The sequence below is a fragment of the Thalassophryne amazonica genome, chromosome 4 (assembly GCF_902500255.1).
Source record: "Thalassophryne amazonica chromosome 4, fThaAma1.1, whole genome shotgun sequence".
Classification (NCBI taxonomy): Eukaryota; Metazoa; Chordata; class Actinopteri; order Batrachoidiformes; family Batrachoididae; genus Thalassophryne; species Thalassophryne amazonica.
Genome location: NC_047106.1, coordinates 5,208,901 through 5,234,197, shown reverse-complemented (window position 1 = coordinate 5,234,197; position 25,297 = coordinate 5,208,901). Strand labels below are relative to the sequence as shown.

The following is a 25,297-nucleotide window of genomic DNA, read 5'->3' as shown; positions in this document are numbered from 1 at the left end:
TAATCTCCTCCAACTCCGTCGCCCCAAGGTTGCGGCGGTGAGAGACTGGCCCCAACCAACAAGCCGTAGGAAGCTGCAACAGTTCCTCGGCTTTGCAAGCTTCTACAGGAGGTTTATTAAGGATTACAGTCAGGTGGTTAGTCCCTTGACAGCCCTGACCTCCTCCAAAGTCCCCTTCACCTGGTCGGATCGGTGCGAAACCGCATTTAGGGAGTTGAAATGCCGGTTCTCGACTGCGCCAGTCCTGGTGCAGCCCGATCCTAACCGCCAGTTTGTTGTTGAAGTGGATGCCTCTGACTCAGGGATAGGAGCCGTGCTGTCCCAAAGCAGGGGGTCCGATAAGGTCCTCCACCCCTGTGCCTATTTTTCCCGCAGGTTGATCCCGGCTGAGCGAAACTATGACGTGGGCAATCGAGAACTCCTTGCGGTGAAAGATGCTCTTGAGGAGTGGAGACACCTGTTGGAGGGAGCTGCGGTTCCATTCATGGTTTTCACAAACCATCGGAACCTGGAGTACATCTGGACCGCCAAGCGTCTGAACCCCAGGCAAGCCCGCTGGTCACTGTTCTTCGGGCGTTTTGACTTCCAAATCACCTACCACCCCGGGACCAAGAACCAAAGATCTGACGCCTTGTCCCGGGTTCACGAAGAGGAAGTCAAAGCCGAGCTGTCAGATCCCACGGAAACCATCATCCCCGAGTCCACTGTCGTGGCCACCCTCACCTGGGACGTGGAGAAGACCGTCCGGGAGGCCCTGGCACGGAACCCGGACCTGGGAACTGGCCCGAAGGACAAGTTATAAATCCCACCAGAAGCCAGAGCTGCAGTCTTGGACTTCTGTCACGGTTCCAAGCTCTCCTGTCACCCAGGGGTGCGAAGGACCGTGGCAGTGGTCCGGCAGCGCTTCTGGTGGACGTCTATGGAAGCCGACGTCCGGGAGTACGTCCAGGCCTGCACCACCTGCGCCAGGGGAAAAGCTGACCACCAACGGGCACAGGGACTCCTCCAGCCATTACCTGTGCCTCATCACCCCTGGTCCCACATCGGCCTGGACTTTGTCACGGGCCTCCCGCCGTCCCAGGGCATGACCACCATCTTCACGATAGTGGACTGGTTCTCCAAGGCGGCTTTGTGGCCCTCCCGAAGCTTCCGACGGCCCAGGAGACAGCAGACCTCCTGGTCCACCATGTCGTACGTCTGCATGGGATTCCATCTGACGTTGTCACCGACCGTGGACCCCAGTTCTCCTTGCAAGTCTGGAGGAGTTTCTGTAGGGAACTGGGGACCACCGTAAACCTCTTGTCCGGGTACCATCCCCAGATGAACGGACAGGCAGAGCGGACCAACCAGGATTTGGAGCAGGCTCTCCGCTGCGTGACCTCCGCGCACCTGACGGCCTGGAGCAACCATCTGGCCTGGATCGAGTACGCTTACAATAGCCAAATTTCATCTGCCACCGGCCTCTCCCCATTTGAGGTATGTTTGGGTACCAGCCCCCATTGTTTCTGCTCGTGGAGGGAGAGGTCGGGGTGCCCTTGGTCCAGGCCCACCTCAGGAGGTGCCGTCGGGTGTGGCGTACTGCCCGCTCTGCACTGCTGAAAGCCCGGATGAGGCCTATGCAGACCGCTGGCGTTCCCCGGCCCCTGTATACCAGCCCGGGCAGGAGGTTTGGCTATCCACCAAAGACATCCCATTGCAAGTGGAATCCCAAAAACTTAAGGACAGATTTATTGGACTGTTTCCCATCCTCAAAGTCCTCAGTCCGGCCATCCATCCTGTTTTTCACGTGTCACGGATTAAGCCCTACCACATTTCACCACTCTGCACCCCCGGACCGGCGCCGCCGCCTGCCCGGATCATCGACGGAGAGCCGGCATGGACAGTACGCCGGCTCCTGGATGTCCGTCGGAAGGGCCGGGGGTTCCAGTACTTGGTGGACTGGGAGGGGTATGGACCTGAGGAACGCTCCTGGGTGAAGAGGAGCTTCATCCTGGACCCGGCCCTCCTGGTCGACTTCTACCCCCGACACCCCAACAAGCCTGGTCGGGCGCCAGGAGGCGCCCGTTGAGGGGGGGGGGGGGGGTCCTGTTGTGTGGGCCGCTGAAGAGGAGGTACTGCTGGCCCACCACCAGAGGGCGCGCTGCCTGAAGTGCGGGCTTCAGGCACGAGAGGGCGCCGGAGCAACCGGGAGTGACAGCTGTCACTCATCAACAGCACCAGCTGTCACTCATCATCACCAGCACCATAAAAGCCGGGCAGCAACTCCACCTCGCTGCCGAGATATCATCTACCGCTTAGGTAATATTTTCTGCCGTATTTGAACTGTGACTTACGTCTGATCTGTTTGCAGCCGTTGTCCTGTGGTGCACTTTCAGCTGGGTTGGCGGTCAGTGAGTGAAGCGACGTCTTCGCCTCTCACTCCATCCAGATAAGTGGTAACAGGAGCTGCTAGTGTGTTCCTACTTCAGAGGTGGAGGTGCTCCCTCCTGGAGGAACTGTATCAGTGTCTGAGGATTTACTGGGTGTGTATCCACACACCCACCATTAACTGTCTCTGCTTCCTGCCAGCAGTACCAGGTCTGACAGCTGGAGACGGTGGCCACCTGGGGACCCAGGACTTTGCGGCTCCGGTGTTCTTCAGATCCGTTGGCGGTGGAAGCCGTGTGGGGATCCGGCTCTTCTCTGGACGGACGTCTTCTATCCTCAAGCCTGCCCACACGTCACTTTTCGTATAATTGACTGTCATTATCAAACTGCATTTGTCTGTATTCCGTTGTGCACAATTCACAACATTAAATTGTTATATTTTGGCTTATCCATTGTCCGTTCATTCACGCCCCCTGTTGTGGGTCCGTGTAACTACACTTTCCCAACAGTGTTCCCATTAAACAAATAAGTGTTCCCATTAAACAATGAAATAAGTGTTCCCATTAAACAAATAAGTGTTTCCATTAAACAAATAAGTGTTCCCATTAAACAAATAAGTGTTTCCATTAAACAAATAAGTGTTCCCATTAAACAAACAAGTGTTCCCATTAAACAATTAAATAAGTGTTTCCATTAAACAAATAAGTGTTCCCATTAAACAATTAAATAAGTGTTCCCATTAACCAAATAAGTGTTCCCATTAAACAAATAAGTGTTTCCATTAAACAAATAAGTGTTCCCATTAAATAAATAAGTGTTCCCATTAAACAAATAAGTGTTCCCATTAAACAATTAAATAAGTGTTCCCATTAAACAAATGTGTTCCCATTAAACAAATAAGTGTTTCCATTAAACAAATAAGTGTTCCCATTAAATAAATGTTTCCATTAAACAAACAAGTGTTCCCATTAAACAATTAAATAAGTGTTTCCATTAAACAAACAAGTGTTCCCATTAAACAATTAAATAAGTGTTTCCATTAAACAAATAAGTGTTCCCATTAAACAATTAAATAAGTGTTTCCATTAAACAAACAAGTGTTCCCATTAAACAATTAAATAAGTGTTCCCATTAAACAAATGTGTTCCCATTAAACAATTAAATAAGTGTTCCCATTAAACAAATAAGTGTTCCCATTAAACAAATAAGTGTTCCCATTAAACAATTAAATAAGTGTTCCCATTAAACAAATATGTGTTCCCATTAAACAAATAAGTGTTCCCATTAAACAATTAAATAAGTGTTCCCATTAAACAAATAAGTGTTCCCATTAAACAATTAAATAAGTGTTCCCATTAAACAAATATGTGTTCCCATTAAACAAATAAGTGTTCCCATTAAACAATTAAATAAGTGTTCCCATTAAACAAATAAGTGTTCCCATTAAACAATTAAATAAGTGTTCCCATTAAACAAATAAGTGTTCCCATTAAACAATTAAATAAGTGTTCCCATTAAACAATTAAATAAGTGTTCCCATTAAACAAATAAGTGTTCCCATTAAACAATTAAATAAGTGTTCCCATTAAACAAATGTGTTCCCATTAAACAAATAAGTGTTTCCATTAAACAAATAAGTGTTCCCATTAAATAAATAAGTGTTTCCATTAAACAAACAAGTGTTCCCATTAAACAATTAAATAAGTGTTTCCATTAAACAATTAAATAAGTGTTTCCATTAAACAAATAAGTGTTCCCATTAAACAACTGTCAATTGGACAGTTGGTGAAAACCAGATCAACTGTATTTTTTTTAAAGAATGTTTTTTTAAGGAATGTCCTTTGCAGTGGACAAGAGGATCCAGTGAGAACTGAACACTTCTTCTGAAATACGGCTGTCAAACTGTAGTCCTTTACAGACGGCAAAAAAAAAAAAAAAAGACATTTATGGGTCTCAAGAGGCTATTGGATGTGATGTGATGCCATTTGGATGGACATCAGATGGACATGGACCGCTCATCCACAGTGAGGGAATCACCACAATAAAAGCGTGAGTCCATTAGATTTTTTTTTTAATTGGTTCTTTGATTGTTGCCTTGTACTTTTATAATTGGAATTTGTTTTGTGTGTTGGTTCCTTGGAAAGCCCCATATAAATATTTTTTGGTATGTAAGTTGCACTGGAGGATAATTAAGTCACAGAACCTCCCAAACAAGTCAAAACACTGAAAATTAATCTCCACAAAATATACTTTTCAGGATGACTGGAGCATTTTTAAACGTTGACCCTTGTGGAACCCTTCACTGACCCCTGCCTGGCTGCAGCTGCCACCCGGGATGGTGACAGGACATCAATATTAACTCGGGTTAAACACCTAGAAAATTAAGTTTGGGAGGTTTTGCCACCCAAATGTGCGACACGCCCACTTTAAGGGTTCTGGACCAAATTCCTGTTTCCACACAGTGGAAGGACAGATTGTGTCTGTTACATATGCAAAGTGCCATCTAGTGGTCAATGCAAAGAAGTGCATTTACTTCAGCCAGGAGAGGCCGTCAGAACACGACAGATCAAAGTAAAGAGCCACAAACTCGTCGTAAAGTCACTAAAATATATTCTTTTTATGTCTCCAGTACAATCTGAATGTCCACATAAAGCAGCTGAAACGAAGGAGCTAGCTTGTTAGCGCTTCTAAGCTAGCTTCCTGTCACATGGTGCACAAACGGAGGAGCTTTGCACTCTGTCAGACATCACGGAGGCTTCTGTAGTACTGAACGGGTAAACAGTCGTCACAACTACGTGTATACACACACACACACACACGATGTGGAAACGTGGCGTGAGGCTGTTTTTGCCAGCCCTGGTGCGGCTGCTAATCCAGGCTGTGATGTGATTGGTCCATAGGGTGGTGTCCGTAGTGCAGGTGTAAAAGCTGACCAACAGCTTCTTGGGTAGGTTAGCTCTCTGTCGCCTCCCCAGACAGTACAGGTGTTGTTGTGTGTTGTTATGTCTACAACCGCTGAGGTGTTGTCTGTCCAGGAGAGGTCCTCTGTGATGATGACACCCAGAAACGTGAAGCTGACGACTCTCTCCGGCTTCACCTTTAATGGTTCCTGGACTGTGTTTGGTCCAACTTGAATGTGACTCACGTTCGTCCTTCCACAGGGATCACAACAGTGAGGAAAAATGGGCATAATCCAGGCTGAAGCAGCTCGGTTTAGTCCAGACCTGGACTGGCACCTCCACAGAGACAGTCTCTGTGGGACACGTCCCTGTGGGAGAGAGACGTTTGGACATTACATGACTCCTGCTTCATAGAGAGCAAAACACAATGTGGTCATTTTTACTGACTGTCACATGACGGCTGAAGGATTCATCACCTGATCACATGACTTGTGGCGCTCCCTGATCATTGGCATGAAGGTTGTGGGTTCAAGTCCACTGATGCCTGTATGCAGTTTGCGCGTGGGGTAACCTACAAAACTATTCTCCTGCCATGGACCGAGGTGCTGTCTGCAGATCTGGAGCTGGTCCCTAGCACCCAGACTGTACAGAGGATGAATTCACGGTCTGGTCTCCACGTGTTGATTGTCCTGATATTTAGTCTGAGATCTGCAGTGACGTCCAACAGATCACACAGACATTCCATCTTTAGAATCTTGGACGTTCTTTTATTATTTTTCACACGTTATTCACTGAAGTTTTGGTCTCGTGATCTCAAATTCTTTTTAAAACACCTTTTTTTATGCATTTACCTGAAACAACAACAAAAAAAACCCAAACAAAAATCTCCACTGTGCAGCACTTTGTGTTTTGTCCACACGGGGGCAGTAGCGCTGCACGGCCCCAGCAGAAGCCTGCTGTTGTTTCTTGTTGCTTGGAGCAAGGTTGTGCAGGACCTGAACCCAGCAGACCTGCAGATCGTGTTCATTATCAGCGCTGATTATGAACACGGTGTGAAGGAACGCCAGGTCGGCCGCGTGCGTTCACGCAGACGCACCCGTAATTACTCAGCAGGACGTTTCTCAGAGCAGCGTTCTCCTTTAACCTCAGTGTTAGTGGTGAGAGGTGCACTTGAATGATTCATTCCTACGGAGGCCTTCGGCGCCCCCTCTGCCCCCCCACCCCGTCCTCCTCGTCCTTTCTGTGTGCAATAAAGATAAGAGAGGCCGAAGGAGAAAACGTCTAATGTGCAACTTCTGGTTCACTTTCATCAGCACCATGTCAGCAAACACACACATCTGTTTAATTATATTTTTATTTTAAGTACTCCTGATGAAAAATATAAAGATCATACAGTCGCCATCTCCTGCATGCTCATTATAGCAGTTGCAGGTCAGAGGTCACGGAGCGTGCACTTCAGCTGACGTTTGAGGAGCAGCTCATCGACGAGTCGTGCCGTGTTTGCTTTGCACTCGGAGCGCCGCAGTACTTAGACACTGGATTAGTGCATCAATTAGGCCGCTATTGGACACGCTGATTGATTTCGATGTCGAGGGAGCTGAGCGGCGATGGTGCTGCGACGCTGTCGACACATCAAGTGACGCTGTGGCTGATATCTGAGCCGGCACGCAAATTATCAGTCGGTGTAAACTTCAATATGAGGCTGAGTTTATGGCACCAGCTCCTGTAGGCGCTGACATCACTTCCTGCCTCAGGTCACAGGAAGGTCAAAGTCAGGCCGTGTCCACACTTACACGGGCATTTTGTAAATTTCACCACCCATGATGTGCTTTGGCCTTTTGTCCACATGGATGCACTGAGTGTTTGGAAAACTACGGCCAGAAAAACAAAAGCATGCTGGTTTCAGTGTTTGTATCTTGATATTATGAAGTGTTTCTCTTTTTTCCAGGCTTCTGATTGGCCAACATGGTTATACGACAACGAGCCTCTCACTTTAAGCATCGCTGTCACATCCTTTATTTTCAAAGAGAAGCTTCATGCAGAGTGAAGCCTAAAAAACAAACTATTGCCAACGTTCACTGCAGCAGCACGATGACGTATTTTCACATAGCCAATAGAAACAAGGCGTCCGGCCCAAATTACAGAAGTCAAAGTGCAGAGCTGCTGTGCGTCAGAGGAACAGACGGACAGCTCCGGCTAGTTTGCGCATGCAGCTTCTCGCTTGTGAATGAGACAAAATGTTGCGTCTGTGCACTTGAAGTGAACATCCCTGAAGGCTGCGTTCATATTCGTGCAGCAGATAAGTGAAACAACCGTGCAAATGGTGATACAAGCACCAAAGTTGGTACAAATACTCCATAGACATTACTCTTTGAAAAAAATGACTGGCCACTTGCCGGGTAGGGGTCAACTGAAGAATTACACAGGGGTCAAAATTAAAAATGCTCAACTCATTTTGAAAACTACACCACATTATTTTTCTGATTGTAAAGAGTCCAAAAAGGTATAGTTTTGACTATCTATGACTGAATGATCAGGAGTTATGGTGTAAAAAGAGCAAAAATGGTGACAAAGGTCAGTTTCAGTTTGTACAGGGGTCAAAAGTTAAACTTTTTTTTTTTTTTACCAATTTTGGTAAAAAGTGAGGCAAATTGTTGGTTGAGCTAATAGGATTAATAAATGGAACAGTTTTGATTTTGTTGAATGTTTGGTCTCCAAAGTAAAGGTCAAACAAGGTCAACGTCCATTGGATTCTAAGGCACCTTGTATGTTACCCCGTAATGTGATAACTAAGGATGACACATGGTCCAAACTGTTCCTTTTTAAAACCTGTTAACTCAACTAATAAATTGCATATTTGTTTTACCAAATTGGAGCAACTTTAACTTTTGACCCCTGTACAAACTGAAACTGACCTTTGTCACCATTTTTGCTCTTTTTACCCCATAACTCCTGATCATTCAGTCATAGATAGTCCAAACTATACCTTTTTGGAATCGTTACGATCAGACAAATAATGTGGTGTAGTTTTCAAAATGATTTGAGCATTTTTAATTTTGACCCCTGTGTAATTCTTCAATTGACCCCTACCTGGCTGCCTATTGAAAATTCAAGTGGCCAGTCGGTTTTTTTTTCAAAAGAATAATGTCTAAGGAGTATTTGTGCCAGCTTTGGTGTTTGAATCACCATTTGCACGATTTTGCTCTAAATATTCTCTTAGCTGCTGCACTATATGTGGGCCGTAGAAAAACGTTCGCGCCAGTTATCCGAGCAGAATTCACTGAAAAATGAAAAAGAAAAAAAAAAAAACCCTGATTAATTTATCAACTCTTCAATGGATTAAGTTTGAAAGTTGGCTTAGTATTACTTGCTAGATTAATTTGGATCAAGTAGAATCTGCACACAGCTCAGATCATCATCATCATCATTATAATAATGGCGATTTGCAGAAAACTGAATCATGATGATGAGGCCATGATGACCTTTGACCTCTGCACCCGTCAAAGCAAACCGGTCAACAAATAAAGGATCATGAAAAACATAAAAATAATCCCAAAAACAATAAATTACGGTGGAATATTAACACCTGTCTAAGATACGAGTGTCAGAAACCCAAAAACCAAAGTTGGTGTTGAACATGAACGTCTCCAGCTCCTCCCTCCAGACGCTCGGCACGTTTCAGTGGGAACACAAACGGGTCTGGGCCTTATCAGGAACAGTGGATGTGTCCACATGTCCTGTGGGTCTTGTTATGTCCTCCACCACAATTAATGTCCCCATCTGCTTACTGCTGATTAACAACGTTTACAGACACACCGCGGCGGATGTAACGCTTTACGTCAGACGGACAGTCTCAACAATAACATGGGATGCAGTCTGTAGTCCGGCTCATAAATATTTGGACAGTGACATCACAGCTGAAATCAATAATCAATATGAGCTTTAATTTGAGGAGAGTTCAGGTTAAAATCAGGTGAATGTTTCAGACGGAACAACAGCAGTCAGAGGGCCGAGGCCCACGCTGTGTGCTCCACGTACCCTTCATCATGATTTCATTCATATCAATCAATATTTTCCAATATAACAATATATGTTTTCGATCAGCCTGGTCCTCAAGAACCACCGGACCGCCACATGTTCCACCTCCTACTGCTCAGCCACAACGTAATGATCTCACTCTCGTGTCTGTCAGATCTTGAGTGGCTGAACATGTGAATAAGTGAATCAGAGCAGGAAGAGACGGAACATGTGGAGGTTCAGAGGTTCTTGAAGACCAGGTTGAGAACCACTGATTTAGATCATCCATCTAACCTTCTTGGCTGCTGACAGACGCACACAGAAAAGAGGCTTTTCGGAACACATCTTCCTTCACCTTGATGTTTGACTTTTGTTTTGGACTACTCCAAAATCTAACCACCTCTAGATATCAATCCAACTAATATTTCCTCCAAGTTTGATCCATCTAGGCTTCTTGGTTGAGATATTAAAGAAAATAAAAGGAAGTTTTTCAGACCATGTTTTCTTTGAGCTTTGACCAAACTAGTTCAAAAATTGTGACTTTCTTCCTCTTTTACTGTCTGTATGGTGAAATACTTGTGATTACTGTTGTGTAAATTATAGATTTTGTCTTTTGTTTTGTTTTTTGTTTTGTATTAGTATTATTATTGTATTATTGTATTGTTTTTTTGTTTTGTTTTAAATTTGTTTTAGGGGAGGTGATGGTCTAGTGGTTAAGGTGTTGGGCTTGAGTCCAAAAGATCATGGGTTCAAATCCCCGCCTGACTGGAAAATCACTAAGGGCCCTTGGGCAAGGCCTTTAATCCCCTATTGCTCCCGGTGTGTAGTGAGCACCTTGAATGGCAGCACCCTGACATCGGGGTGAATGTGAGGCATAATTGTAAAGCACTTTGAGCGTCTGATGCAGATGGAAAAGCGCTATATAAATGCAGTCCATTTACCATTTACCATTTGTGCACTTTGTTGACAAACAAGCCTGTAATTCACAGACTCAACATGCAGAAACCTGAAGCAGATTTCATTATAAAAATGAAATATTTTACATTCTGTAAGAAACCAGTGTGCTTTTTATTCTTTAAGATCACGTTAAACATTTTCATTTGTCTGAGTCCTGTTTCAATTATCGTGCCTGGTACCCACCGAGTGTGAAATAGATACAGAGAGAAGAAGAAGACAAAAGAAGCTCAGCCTCTTTAAGTCTCTTAAACATACATTCACTTCCACCACTTAAGCAAATGAGCCGACTTTTGTTCTTTTTGCGATAATCTGATGAGAAAATGCTGCTTGCTGAGTGGATTATAAAAAAATAAAGGACACCGCTTCAAAAACAATCAGTGAGATGGGACGGTGCAGTTTCTTCTGTTGCCGTGGTAACAAATTGCCAATTAGCTGCACAGAAAGAATTGTTGTAATTTACGTGTCGTCCATCGACTGAGTGAGACGGTTTACGAGCTGAAACCTGCTGGAACCAGAACATTTAAAAAAAGAAGTGACGCTTTAATATCTGATGGCTTTTATTTTAAATAATTAAACTGATAAATGGAACATGCGATTTATTAAAGCTGTATAAAATTAAAACATTTATTAAAGACAAAGAGAGCTGCATCTGTCATACTAACACATTCTTTGTTTGCGTTCATGTTATGGCAGCAAAAACGGTGCACAGCGGTGAAATATTCGTAAGAATCTGGAACCTCCAAAGAGATTAAAAAACAAAATAAATTTAGGTAAAACCTGGAGACGGCCTGCAGCAGAGTTTTCAGATGTTTTTCATAAATATTTTCATGCCCAGTCGTTATTACTCACTAGTCATTTTTATATATTTCCACCACAAAAAGAGTTTCTATGAATTAGATCATTTTTATTTTAATTTTTCACTCCTGTGCACAGCACATGTCGATTTGGGTTCTGAGTCTGCATCTCAGAATAACTCAGAGTTTTGATCCAATTTAAACCAAACTTGGTGGAATGATTGAAGATCAGTGAAGGTCAAAGTGATTTGATTTTACAAAAAATGATTTAAAATCCAAGGTCACAGCAGGTCAAAATTCTTTTGACTTCTCAACTTTTTTCTTTTATTATTATTATTTTTTTTATTTCAGAAATTTCCTTAAAAAAAAAAGCAATCAAACGTGACCTGGTTCTGGCTGAATACAAACCAGAGTTCTGACCAACAACCAGTTCCCGTTTCCATGGAGACCTGACAGCAAGCTTCGGTGACCTGGAAATCAAATTAATCATCTTTGTTTGTTTGTTTGTTGTTATTCTGAATGTTGCGTTTAAGCGGACGTCAGACACTCGATTCGGTTGAAGGTACTCGAGTGGAGCCGCTCAGAATGTGGAGGACTCTGAACCCACCTGAGGTTCTGGATGAGTGCCGTCCTCAGCTGGTCTGCTCCCACTGACGCAGCCTCTGAGATGTTTGGAGAACTTCACTCCATAACAACCAGCTGGTGCACATTAATCACACGATGTTTTCACCCACGATCCATCATTGATTAAAAAAGAAGAAAACAGATGTAAATAATTGGTTTTAAGAATGAATGAAGACATTCGTTTGTTCTTTTGAGTCAGCGGTTCTTTGAGTTGTTGAAGTTATTTAATTGTTTGGATAAAAACTTCTTTTTTTCTAAACTAAATACATGTTTCCACTAATTACAGGTGAACATGACATTTTCACAGATAATCAATAATATTTATGATCATCTAAGAAACATAACAACAGCAACAAACTCGATCAAATCCAAATGTGTTACAGAATCATGTGATGGTGGTTCTGATGCGATTAAATCAACACTGCAGCCAGTTCATACTGTCCAATTCACAAAAAGTGACAAATCTGCTCCACAGTGTTAAATCAAGTTGATCAACACTCGATCAATAGGTTTGACTTGCACTCTGACAGTTATTTTATTCATTTCCTGCAGTGTTACCACATGAACCCACTGCAGCCTTCGTGACTCACTGGAACCGCATGAAGTTCCTGCAAACTTTCAAAAGAAAGTAAGTAGCAATAAATTGCTGCACTTCCAGTTGCGCTCATTTCAGATCTTCATCAGGGCTTTTATATTCTAATTTAATCTGAGTTATTGCAGTGGGAGTTACAGACTCAATCAATCAGCTTCGTACCTGAATAAGTCAACAGTTTGTAAACAGGGCTTTATTTTTACTATCCAGTACTGCCTTTTTACAGTTTACTGCAGATTATTATGAACGTCTTTCTCCCAACAACACAGTACACGTAAGGTTTATTTCATTAAATTAGCCTCACCTTTATTTTACACGTGTGCTTAAAGTATATGTGTGAGTACTGCTTCAGTACTTCTTGGGATTAAACTGGCTCATTTTTAGTACATGAAAGTATACTTGCCAGGGTACTTTACATCACACAGTAGTAAAGATTGAGTGCACAGTGAGTTTAGTTTGCAGTTAAAGTGATCTTATAAAATCCCCTAATATTTGCATTCACATACTGTATGTCTACCAGCAGGGGGCGCCATCCTCTACAAGTGCAGAGTTTATTTCCATCTGACCCCCCACGAGTGGGATGAGGATGAGTTGTCAATATCAGTCACAACTTATTGATTAGTTTCACTGACGAGGATGGGCGCGGTGCACGTGTTCGTGCCGAGGCCGCTGGTGATTTGGGGTCACAGGTCAACCTCGTTGTCTACGTTCAGACCTTTTACAGGAACAAAAGGCTGACGTTGATCCTCAAGGGAACCTGAAGCGTTTGGAAGCCATCAGTCAGAATTAAACCTCCGGCTCAGCTGCTCCGGCACGACTCCACATTTTAAAAGGTCTGAGGGTGATTTTTAGGATTTTCAGTAGGAGACCCCACCTCTCTCCCACTGACTGCTGGGGTAGGCTCCAACCCCCCCGTGACCCTTAAATGGAATAAGTGGATTTAGAACATGAGTGAATAAAAAAAAAAGGCTCGAAATAAAAAATAAATATTAAACAAAGTTTAATTGTATTTTAATTGATCAAACTAAAACAATCTTCAAATAATTTGATTGTTCTGTAATTTATATGAAGAAAAAGAAATTGTTCCAGCTTTATAAATGCACCTTTATTTAATTTGCATGTGCATTTATAAATTAAAAAATGTCTGATCTTAAACCCTAAATACACAAAGGGCTGACCGGTATAAACTGCTTTGAGACCAGATTTATATTATTTTTAATCATAATGTTTAATTGGATTTAATGCAGCAGAATGTGGAAAACAAATCTGATTAGAAATGACTTTGTAGACTGTTTAAGGCATCTGAAAAATGCTTTAAACTTGTTTGATGCTGGATTACTATATTTTGCAGATTATAAATTACGGATTTTATTTTATGTATATTTACTAGTTTGGGCGGTCCTATGACTTATTCTCTACTGAGACATACCAAAAAATATGACATTTGTTCTAATCAATAATAGTACTAATAATAATGATGATGATGACTATTTATATCGGCCTTTCCCAGGAATCAAAGCACGAAACAAAATAAACTGCAATAATAAAAGAATAAGTGCCAATGATGAAATAATCTCCAAAATCCCAGATTAAAGAGCTGATAATACAGAATAAAAGGTAAAATTATAGTCCAGAAAATGCAATAATCGTGATCTTAGTAGATTTTTTAAGCCATTTGAAATGAAATTACTGGGAAACTAAATTAGATTTAAACTTAGAGAAACTGCTTTTAATTGGTTAACAGAAGATCAACTGAATATCTTAAATCTGTGTGTTGAGATTAATGAAACTGATATAATTTTTTTTCAGGCAAAAATATTATTTTTTTAATTAATTGTTAATGATTAATTAACAGTATTGATTGGGCTGTTAGGTAGTTTTCAAAAAAAATTTTTTGTTTTTCCTTTTCAGTGCAGTGAGATTTAATTTGAAGGGCAGCGACTTGACTTGTTCTGGAAGCAGCTAAATCTTTTCAATCATGTTACCTTTTCTTTGACAGTTTACACCAGAAACAGTTTCTGGAAAAGATGCTGATTTATTTGCTTGAGGTTGAGCCCGTAAAGCTCATTTTAAAATGTGTTCAGGTCGAGTGTCCGACTGTAAAGCGCAGGGTTTCCGATTCTGTTGATTCAAGCACAAGTTGTAACATGAGCTCACCTCAGTGCTTTTCTCGACTCCCACTCGACCCCTCACGGTTTTATGTTTTGCTCTGTTTCAGCACAAAAATACACACCGGCATGTTGTGCAGCCCGTCGTACGGCGCTGCTGCACTGTCAGTAGAAAGTAGGGCATTGAAACATGGCCCCAGCGGGCCCCGTTACTGTTTTTAGGCCAAAATCACCAATCAATTTTTCAATAAGACCTCATTCCAGGTTAGTAAACAAACACTTTCTTCGGCCTCCTGAGCTTCCAGTTAGTTTTCAGTTTTCCGGCGTCTTTAACATTTCAGGAGGAGATAAATGAAGTTTGAGAGGGTCGTCCTGCTTCGCTCCGCCATCAGAGTCACAGGCGGCGTTTGAATGAAAATGATGGCTGGAGGCACTTTGTTAACTCGTTATGGAAAACTCATCGACGCTCATGCGCACAAACGCGCACAAACGCGCACCCCCCGTCCTTTCATAAGACTTGTACCGTTGTCAACAAGCGCATGTTTTAATTAGTGTTGATTGTTGTTGGGATGTTCAATAGTTATTAATTAGAGGGGGGTGGGGCCCAGTCTTGATTGTGTGCCCAAATCTGTGACTCATCCCACTGCCTCAAAGCGCTGCAAAAAAAATTATATATAACTGTGGTGGTGGTGGTGGTGGTGGTGTGTGTGTGTGTGTGTGTGTGTGTGTGTGTGTGTGTGTGTGTGTGTTTGGGGGGGGGTCAGATTACAAACCTTTAGATAACATCTGCTTAAGTAAATAAAAAATGTGAGTGTGGTGCAGGATGTGCAGTACTTCAGCTGATGAGTTAAATGATATTAAATCATCCATAACTGCCGTATTCAGTCATGTGATCATTTTCCTGCAGTTCAGGCGTGAGCAAGGTCCAGTTTTTCATTCATACTTGCTGCCAGATTATGTTCACATGATTGCACTTTTGTTCACTGCCTGCTGCATTTTTCCAGTCAGATCAGTACCACCGCAGAGCTGTTGGTGGCGCTATGCTGCTGTCTGGTTTGCAACCCTGGTTAGCATTAACCATCCCCTTAGCTGCACTTATTGCACAGTTCAAACCATTGTTATTATTAAAAATAATGTAGCGCCGTGCAGCACTCTTACTGTTTTTAAGCCGCGTGGTGCTCTGACTGGTATCCGCGTGCGCATCATGACCCCTTTCATGACCAGGAGTGCACGTGCTGCTGTCTCAGCACGTGCACTCCTGGTGACCTCCCTCACCGAGCTCCAGGGCCGACACTTCATCAGGAGGCAGGAGTGACAAACACCCCCCCCTCCCTCTGCTCTGGTCTTGATGCGCCTTTTGTTTGGTGCCTAATGGCAGCTGTGATGGAACCATCATGCTCGGTGATCACGCCGGCCTGCAGCCAGACCTCCTCTCTGCAGCCAGCGCCATCCCACTTCCAACATGCAGCCTGATGGTTCTCACCTCGTGGCCACATCAGATCTCACTCTGAATCTGCTTTGTTGTGTGTAAATACGCGTTTGTGTGGATCTTCTGCAGACACGGAGGCCTGCTGGCTGAAAAGATCATTTTCTTCTACGGGGCCAGAATTGGTCTGGAAGCTTCAGCGGAGCCACGTGCAGCTCGACGCCTTTCCCGCTGTTCACCAAGCAGCTCTGCCTATTAAAATGTAAATTCCATCTCAGTGCAGCGGAAGACCAGACTGGGACCCAGAGGGGAGGGAGGGGTGAGAAGGGGAGTGCTGGGTCCAAATGTATTTGGACACAGCCAGAGCTTTTATTTTACAACATGTTAGAATCAGAACGTCAGCTTTAATCTGAGGTTAAATATTTACAATTCAGGTGACCGCTGGATGAATTCCAGCACATCATTTGTGGTCCTGTGAATTTAAAAGGAACATAAGTAATTGGACGACTGTCCGCTAAGCTGATTCCTCCCCAGTTGTGTTATTACATCAAGATTTGACACATCAGCATAAATAAGATGGAATGCTGATTTCATGTCTCAGAATTCAGATGAATCAGTCATAAAAAAATGAAAGTGTAAAAAGAGTGCCAGAGGGCAACTGGTGAGGGAAGCCACCAAGACACCCAGGACAACTCTCTAACGGAGCTTTAATGGCTGTGAACAGAAAATAAATCCTCTTTCTGAATACCCAGAAATCCATTCAGTTGTCAAGATTACACACACACGCTGCCCTTACAGGACTTGTCACTTTTTGATTAAAAACAAAAATCAAATTAACTGATAAAAAAGATTTTCTTTGTCATTCTATCATTTTGTTCCTCAGTATATTCAAATAAAGGATTCTCAGTCTTATGTCACCAATACATCCTCATCTGGAAACAAATGAGGATTTTGACCCACATGGATTAAAATACAGAAAGAAGCCACAAGCCACTTTATGTGATGATATCATCAATGAGGTCACACAGCAAACTCCAGCATCAAAGCGCGCACGAAATGTGATGGACTTTAAACCCAAACAAGGGAAAAGCCTGGGAGCAGAAATCCTGTTGGCTGTGTCGCTCAGCGTCGAATCGGCGTGTCAGACGAACGTTATTTGCACTTTGTGCATGAGCTTCCCTCATGTCTTTGAACAAAATTTCAGAATGAACTCAATATATTTACTGTGGAATCCCCTGAAAATAAATCATTCATCAGCAATAAAATTGGCTTTAATTTTGAAATAGACCACACATTTTGGTAAAACCTACATTTTGATACAAAGTGAATTTGGTCAATGTTCAGAAACAAATGCTAATTAACCTGTTTTTGTATTGTCAAAATATTTAATAAATATGTCCAGAGTTATTGAACAGATTGATTGAAAGAAAAACATGCACACAGATAGATTTACAGTTAATCATCACTTTTACAACCAAGTTTCTGAAGATTATTTCAAACATGACCAATCATGAAGAAATACAGTTTTTGAGAACTACCTACTGCAGACAGATTCAACCTCCACCCCCCCCTCAAAAAAAAAAAAAAAAAAGCACCATAGTGCATGCCTGCGCAGGAATGAGGGGAGCCACCAAGACACCTGTGACAACTGAAGGAATTCAAGGCTTGTGTGTCTGTGCCTGGAGAAACGGCACGTCTCCAGATTTATTCAGAAGGTTTATTTATTCTGATTTTGTCAATTTAAATCTTCTTGAATGTATTAATTTTATTTCACTTTTAAAACAGATGCATCATTTTTGTGAACCAGACATAGTAGTTCTAAAGTTCAGGACTTCACTTATGATATTTAACTTTTTAAAAATGATATTACAAACTAATTTTTTTTGTAACTTTAACAGAATAACATGATGATTGATGGTGTTCTTGTAATTAAAGCTCAGAACGAGTTAGTTTGAATACAAAAGTTAAATCAGATTAATGAAGAATTTAGTTTATGCTTGAATTTTGAATGTTTGATGTTAAATCGTTTTTTTTTAAGTTGCTGATTTCACTGAAGTTCAGTGTGAAATATTAACGACAGAAGACAAAACGAACACAAAGATATTTTTATTATTTTTTTTAATATTAAGCCAGATTGTTACTGTGTTTTTACTCACGTTTGGTGCATGTTTGACTTTAACCATTAATGTTGCCCAAAGGAACTTATATGACTCATATATTGACTAACAATAAATTTGGCTGATAAGAACAAGTACAGCTTGAATAAACAGTCAGGAATTTACAGTAATAAATAGATAAAACATTATAATATAAATACATGTTTTCATTTGTCTGTGGCAAAAAGTGATAAGTAAAAAAAACAAAAACAAACAAAAAACTGATACGTGATGATATAACGTGTGAGAAGCAGCACCCTGAATCTGTCCTGTTAGACAGTTCTCACTGTCTGCCACTAGATGGCGCTGTGGTGACACTGTAGGCAGCGGAGGACCTGGATGACTCAAAACCAGACGGCACAACGGACCTGGAAAAGAAAGAAAGAAACAAACAAAAAGTAGTACAACTCTTTGTTTGTTTGCATTTAAATTTTAATAAAACATGTTTTAGCTTCTTGATACACGTTTCTTATAGGACAAGTGCTGCAAAAATACTCTTGACTGTTTTCGTGGACAGAGCATCACTACTGGTGTTTGTTAATTTATTTTTAAGAAAGTATTCACTTGGTGACTGTTGTAGGTTAACTGGGAGACATTCAATGAAACGCGTCTGGTCTTCTCTCTTCAGAATTAAAACCCTGCTGTAAGTAGAATTTTGGCAGTTCTGCTTTCAAAACTTCAAGCGAGAAGTAAAGCTGGTGTTTTGCTCTGAGACGCTGGTGCTAGTGTGACATCTAGTGGCAGTGAATCTACAATGCTGTTAAAATACGAAATGAAACGTTTATTCCTTCAGTCTCTTCAAACTGAATTTTAAAAGCGTTGCCATGTTGTCACTTTGTTGCAGCTTTTTTTTTTTTTTTTGCTGTAAAGCAAAGGTCGTGACCTCTGGTTTCGACCAGGAAGGCTGACGATGAATTTGATGGAGAAATGCTGCAGACTCGGAGCGACAAATGTCTGCAGGAGCTCTGCTCGATTCCCCCGTAACAGAAGAAAGACAGCGTTGGGATTCAGCTGACGCGGTGCCCCGTGTGGCAATAAGCTGCATTGATTTTGCAGTTAAAAGCTGATTGACGGCAGCCCAAATGGCAGTCCGTCCATTGTGTCTTTGGAGGTGATCAAACGTGTTTGTGGAAACAATCCAAACATTTGGCGACTTTCTGCCACCGGCTGCAGGGAAGCAGAAGAAAAAAAAAAAAGAAAAAAAAAAGACGTTTGTTGTGTTGTTGCATCGAAGCGAATGATGTTTTCTTTCTGGCCGTCTGCAATGTTCTGTGAACTCCACAGTGCCTGTTTTTGGAAATGCAGACTGAATGCTGAGCAGAAGGTAGTTTATTAAATCTCCAGTGGTGCATCTAGGCTAATTTGAATGGGGTGGCCCTGGTGGTGGTGGTGGGGGACTTGCTTATAAAATCGTCAACAAAACATGACCAGTTTAATGCTGATGATCATTGGTGCATTTTTTTTCAGTTAAGTCCACTAATTGGTATCATGACACCTTCAGCTATCAATATGACGCAGGACAATTCAATGAGACCATCATGTCTGCTAACGCTCAATGTCAGTCCTGCTGTGAAATTCGTGGAGCAGAAAAAAAAAAATCATGCATTTGGTGGTAAAAGCACCAAATTTGGTGATATTTGTGATAATACTGACCATATCTGGTCAGTTTGCCATTTGAAAATTCACAATGGTGGCCATTTTCCAAGATGGCCACCAAGATGACCTATCGAAAAATCAAAAATCCGATTGATTAAAATGACATTGATGTCAAATTTTGTTTGTTTTGTTTGCAATTAATGATATTTGTTATGTTTTATCTTGTTTATGTGCTAAATTAGAGTGGTGTTTAATAATTTTAGTATTAATGGTTTTTTGAAAGTCTTCATCTCTTGAAAGTACTGCATGTTGGCAGATTAAAAAGTGTTTATTGTTGAAAATATTGTGTTATTTTTAATATCTGCACTCAACATGGACAAATGCCAATTTATGCCACTGAGAGTGTCGTATTGTTGTCGGAACATCAAAGATAAAATCCGGCATGCCTGAAAACAAAACAAAAAACATACAAATGAAACGAATAGCATCATTTTTGGTTTTGTGAGAAAAGGATTTTGGGATAGATTTGGTGGAACATCATGAAATTGGATGCCACCTTTGATTTCACTGATATGAGATATCCCGATGTGATTGGAGCAGTTCTATGCACAGCAATAATTTTAGCTGCCATCTTTGATGTTCAAGTGGCCAATCCACCACATTTGCTAAGTGCCATCTTGGGAATAATTGTGTCACATTTGGCACTTGGACCCACATTTGCGCACTTGTGCTGTGAAACTGATGTCATCTGCTCCGCTGTAATGGCGTCCCAGAGACGTGTTGTCGACAGGATGAGATTTAACAGACAGACCATAATGCTCTGGGACGGCTTGAGCACACGAGGACCAGTGAAAGTGGTAACAATATGGGCGGTCACGTCTGTCTGTTGGGCCTTGACAAGCAAAACTGACAAATCGCTCAGTTCATTTTAAGCCCCGCCTCTCACTGGGCAGATAGCCAATCATGGTTTAAAATAATAGAATGGCTGTTAATATTCCAGGGCTGGCGGTGCCACCTGAAGCCACCCCAGGACCCGCCCCTGTCAGAGGCTCTCACACTAATGACGCTAGATGTGTCAGATTTGGATATAACAGAAGATTATTTCAGTCAAACCAACCAGTTTTATTATTTTTTTTTAACCATATTTGGATGGTGGATTAGAACAAAGACTCAAAGTTCTTTTTTCTTCTTCTTAATTTATTCAAATATTTGTAGTATTTTTGGAAATGAGGCAGTGGTATCTATGGCCATTTATGTTCCAAGAGTACTTGGAAGGCATTTTATACTTTTTTTTTTTTTTAATTTTGTAAGTTAGACGTTCTTATGAGATTTTGGCACGAATTGAAACTTGCAGTGATTTAGAGCGACTTGGTGATTTTATTGAATCTCAAGTTTGTTTAAAGTCTCTGTAATGGATGAAGACCTGCAGAGACAATTGTTTTCTCAATACTGATTAGTTCTCACCTGCGTCTTATAAAACGGCTGCTTGGAGCAAATAAACCAACAAGCTGGTTGGAAAAAAAAAAAAAAAAATCCAAACAAGCTCAACTGCTCCTGTGTTCCAGCATGTTTTCTAATAAATGGAAAGATGATCCAAGTTATAACATTAAAGCTAAATATTCTATAATTAGGCTGTCATTTTATTTATGGAGTGACAAATTGCTAAACAGAGTTAAAATGAAATAAACCCAAAAAGTTTAATAAAGTAACATCATATGGTGTGTTTCACTTTGCACGATCTTTGCATGCAGGTGTCTCCATGACAAGGACCCCAGTGGCTGGAGAAGACCGCTGACACTCTCACGTTTTACCTGGCTGCAGCAGACAGACGGTCACTTTATAGAGGTGGGGGTGTACTGGGTGTCTGTCTGGTTGGTTGCCATCCAGGATCCAAGGGGTTCTGTAGTATGGTGGGTGTGGCAAAGCGCAGCACCAAAATTTTTCTAATGGCTACGGTGTGGGTCCAAACTCCAGAATCTCTTCATTTCATCACAGAAACATCATCTTGCACCCACTATGAATCCTCTGGATGATGATCTGCTCTGTCCACACATGGACTCAGACGTTACAGACTTTGTACGTAGGACCTGGCGGGGAAAACCTGTTTAATGTCCGATCCATCTGATTTGGACATTTGTGTTTTCGTGGACAACTCCTACGGATTAAAGTCTTGACAAATTCACAGCTGCATGTATTTGGTTTCATAATTGTCTTAAAGTTTGACATCTCATGGCTGATGGACAAAAAAAAAAAAACTAAATCAAAACAAAAACTAGAGATCTCCAGGCAGGCTGACAGAGTGTTAGTAGCCAGTGGCAGGAAACCTTTTGTGATGAAATTCATTAGGTAATAAACTGCTCAACCTGTATTTTTCAAACCCAGCAGGTCATTTTATACATGGAGTCAACGAACAGATCTACTCTCAAAGACATCTGACTGGAACATTCGTTTGTGCATAACTTCATAAGGTGTCCTACCACTGTATGATAGAGGTGGGCGGATTGATCCTAATATCGATAATATCGATACCAACACAGGTATTGATACTGAACGATCCTCGCGTAAAAAGATCAAGGTTGGGTAGGATTACTTTGAAAGGCTACATGTGGATTACATGTATGTATGTACATACATTTGGATTACTTGTAATCTGATTACTTTTGGATTACATTTCAATGTAATCCTACCCAACCTTGAAAAAGATCAATACTCAAGCTTTTTTTGCTCTCCAGCATGCACTGACTGCTGCGCATGCAGATTCATCAAAGTCTACTCTCTGTAAGAGCAGCGCACCCTTGTGTTGTGGTTTGTCAGCCCTCTATCTCAGGAGATTTTGTTTTAAGTTGTGTTGAGTGATATTTTTTGAAACAAAAATGTTGATTGTGATAATAAAGTATTTTGTTGTGACGTACAATGTTTGGCGGAATTCTATCCTAGATCTTTTGGATCCTTTGGATCTATGAAGCTTAAATATGAAAAGTATCAGTATTGGAATCGATATTGGCGATACTGGGCCTGTATTTACTTGGTATTGGATCAATACCAAAATTCCCGGTATCACCCACCTCTACTGTATGATGTCTGAGACTCATTGGTAAACAGACAGGGTAATTCCCCCCCCCCCCCCCCCCCAAAAAAAAAGAGTTTGGTGAGGTATAATGGTTATAAAATGGTTGATACTCCAGTTCTGTTCCTATATTTCACCTGTTTAGGGTTACAATGATTAATGAGAAGTTGGGGACACATGACAAATGGTGGTGGTGGTGGTGGTGAACTGGGATTTTGGGATAATAATTGCACTAGACTACTTTGGTCTAAACCAATGAAAAAACAGTGGTTAGAACAAATCAAATATTCATTATTTTGCATTAACAAGACAGATGGTGAAAGACACCGACCTGGACTCTTGGACTCTTGGATCTGGTGTGGCTGTTATGTGTCGGACGCGGTCGGAGCACCGACCCAACGTTTGACAGGACCCAGCATAAAATAAGCAGAGCACGGTTCAAAAGATAACAGAATTTAATAATCAGTGAGTTTAGTGATAAACAACCAAAAATGTCCACGGTCTGGTGAGGTGAAAACACGGCGCGGTCTCAGCAGCGCAAACGGTCCGGAGCCACAGCAGTTCGGACCCAGGGACCCCGCCGACACCCCCCAGGTGGCCGCGACAAACAGAGTCTGTGAAGAAAGGAAACATGAGGTGAGTCCAACACTCTCCACCCAGAGAGACACAGCTCAAAAGGTGCACACAATCAGCAAACACTTCCTGGCTTAAATATATATATCAGCTTCTCACCCTGCAGGCACGGAACAACTCAGTTCAAATCTCCACTGCAGCAGAAGCTGATTAGACAATTAGCATAATGTGACAGCTCACTAACACAAGGTGTGAGGGACACCAAATCCACTGTCATTACTTCATAAAAGTCACCAAAACCAAATTACCTCAGGAAGTGTGCTGAAGAGCATGAGACCTCACCCAATCCTTCTTCAAAGACTGTGGCGTCAAACCTGGAGCGGTCTCTGCATCCGTAATGGTGAGATTGTTCTCCTGATGTCGATCTCACACATCTGCTCACAAGGTCGAGTCTCTGGCAATCACACACTGTGCATTCAAGGTTTAAATGCAGCAATCTCTGATCAAGACAGAATACACCACAGCTGTGAGTCCTGATGACCTGCACGTGAAAACAAGCCTCAGGTGTTCAGGGTGAGGTCCTAATACTCAGCCACTCAGTCCTGAATGCATACCACCTGGTGGGAGAAACAGAAAACAAAAAACAAGCCAGCCAAACACCCCAGCACACAACATTACCCCACCCTCACGGGAAGCCTCCTGGCCACCACACGAACCTGGGCCAGAAAAACACCCCCCTCCAGGGACCATAGCTGGAATGTTGGCTGGGAGCAAAAATCACCTCCTGCAGCTTCAGTCTCAGCTCCGTGTGCTGACGATCCAGCTGGGAAAGCTTGTCTCCAAGAGCCGAGCGTTACTGCGCTCTGAAGACAACTCCGTCATCAGCTGCTCAACCTACAATGTTAATCTCTTCATGTGGTCATTGATCATCTCAATGTTGAGCTTCTCTAGTTCTTCCTTCAGCTGGATAATGCAAGCTTCCAGCCGCCTCCTGTCCTCTGCCAACAGGGAACTTTGTGTTGAGACTATCAATCCCATCTTGGAGCTTATCTTTTCTCACCCTGAGCCTGTCTGCAGTAGACTGCTCCTCCTGGGTGTGTAGCATGTCTCCCTCCATGGCTTTAAGCTTCTTATCACTGTCTCTAGCATCATTAACTGTTTCATCCCTGGACATTTGCAGCTCTTCCAGTCCTCTTATCTGATCTTTCAGTCGGGCCTGCAGTTTCTTCAGCTGCTATAAGACATTATATTTTCATTAGCATCTTCAAGAAGGCCTTCAAGCCCTCCCAGATCTAGCTCCCATGTCTTCTTGGCAGAGTGGGCCTGGGAACATTGCCTGCATTCATCCTCCAGCTGAATCTTCATCTCCTCCAGTTGCTGCTCCATGGCACGCTTGGACCTCTCCAAACTGTGAACTCTTTCCAAAGTCATCCATCTCAGTCTTGAGCACTTTGTTAAACCGGTCAAGTTCACCTTTCAGGTCTATAAGAGACTTCAACTCCCCTGCCAGGGTCAAGACTTTTGTCTCCTCCTCCCTGGCCTCCGCTTCGGCATGATAATGCTCCTCTGCATATCGAGTAGCAATGCATTTCTCTTTGGCCCGCATCTGGTCAAACTTCCTTTGCTTCCTCTTCAGATTGGAGACGATCTGCCGAAGGTGGTCCTGGTCCACCATGAGGTCATCCGACTCTTGCTGCAAACGGATTTCTGTCTTATCCAGTTTGTCCATAGGCTGAACTTTTCTACTCCAGCTGCCGCTGAACACCGTCCAAGCTCCCATTGGACTCACTTGAGGCCCTCTTCAGCCCCCTCTACTGACAAGGCGTCCTATCCTGCCTTTGTCTTCCTTTCAGCCAGCTGAGTCTAGAGAGTAGAAACTGGCTTCTCCACAGTCTTCTTGCTCTCTTCCTCTTCGTTCAGCATCTCCCACAAAATATTCCCCTCATCCTCCATCTGCCCTAGGCGGATGGAGAAGGAAGGTGTCCTATGGATTTCCTCTTGGAGCAGCTCCTGAGTATCCTGCAATTGAGACTCCAGTGCAGAGATATCTTTTGTTGAATTTGATGGTCTTGCCTTCTGCTTCAGTTAGCAGACCTGTTAGAGTCTCCACCTCTGACTGC

General features: G+C 42.4%; 1 protein-coding gene across 1 annotated transcript in view; it reads left to right on the top strand.

The window, feature by feature from the left end:
* The window catches only part of LOC117509368 (retinol dehydrogenase 12-like), a 42,247-nt gene extending 20,424 nt beyond the window's left edge, over positions 1-21,823 (top strand). The window contains exons 6-7 of the mRNA XM_034169036.1: positions 12,212-12,287; positions 21,289-21,823. Of these exons, the coding sequence (XP_034024927.1) occupies positions 12,212-12,287; positions 21,289-21,484 (272 nt within the window). The 3' untranslated portion in view covers positions 21,485-21,823. The remainder of the gene's footprint in view (positions 1-12,211; positions 12,288-21,288) is intronic.
* Positions 21,824-25,297: the final 3,474 nt, after the last annotated feature.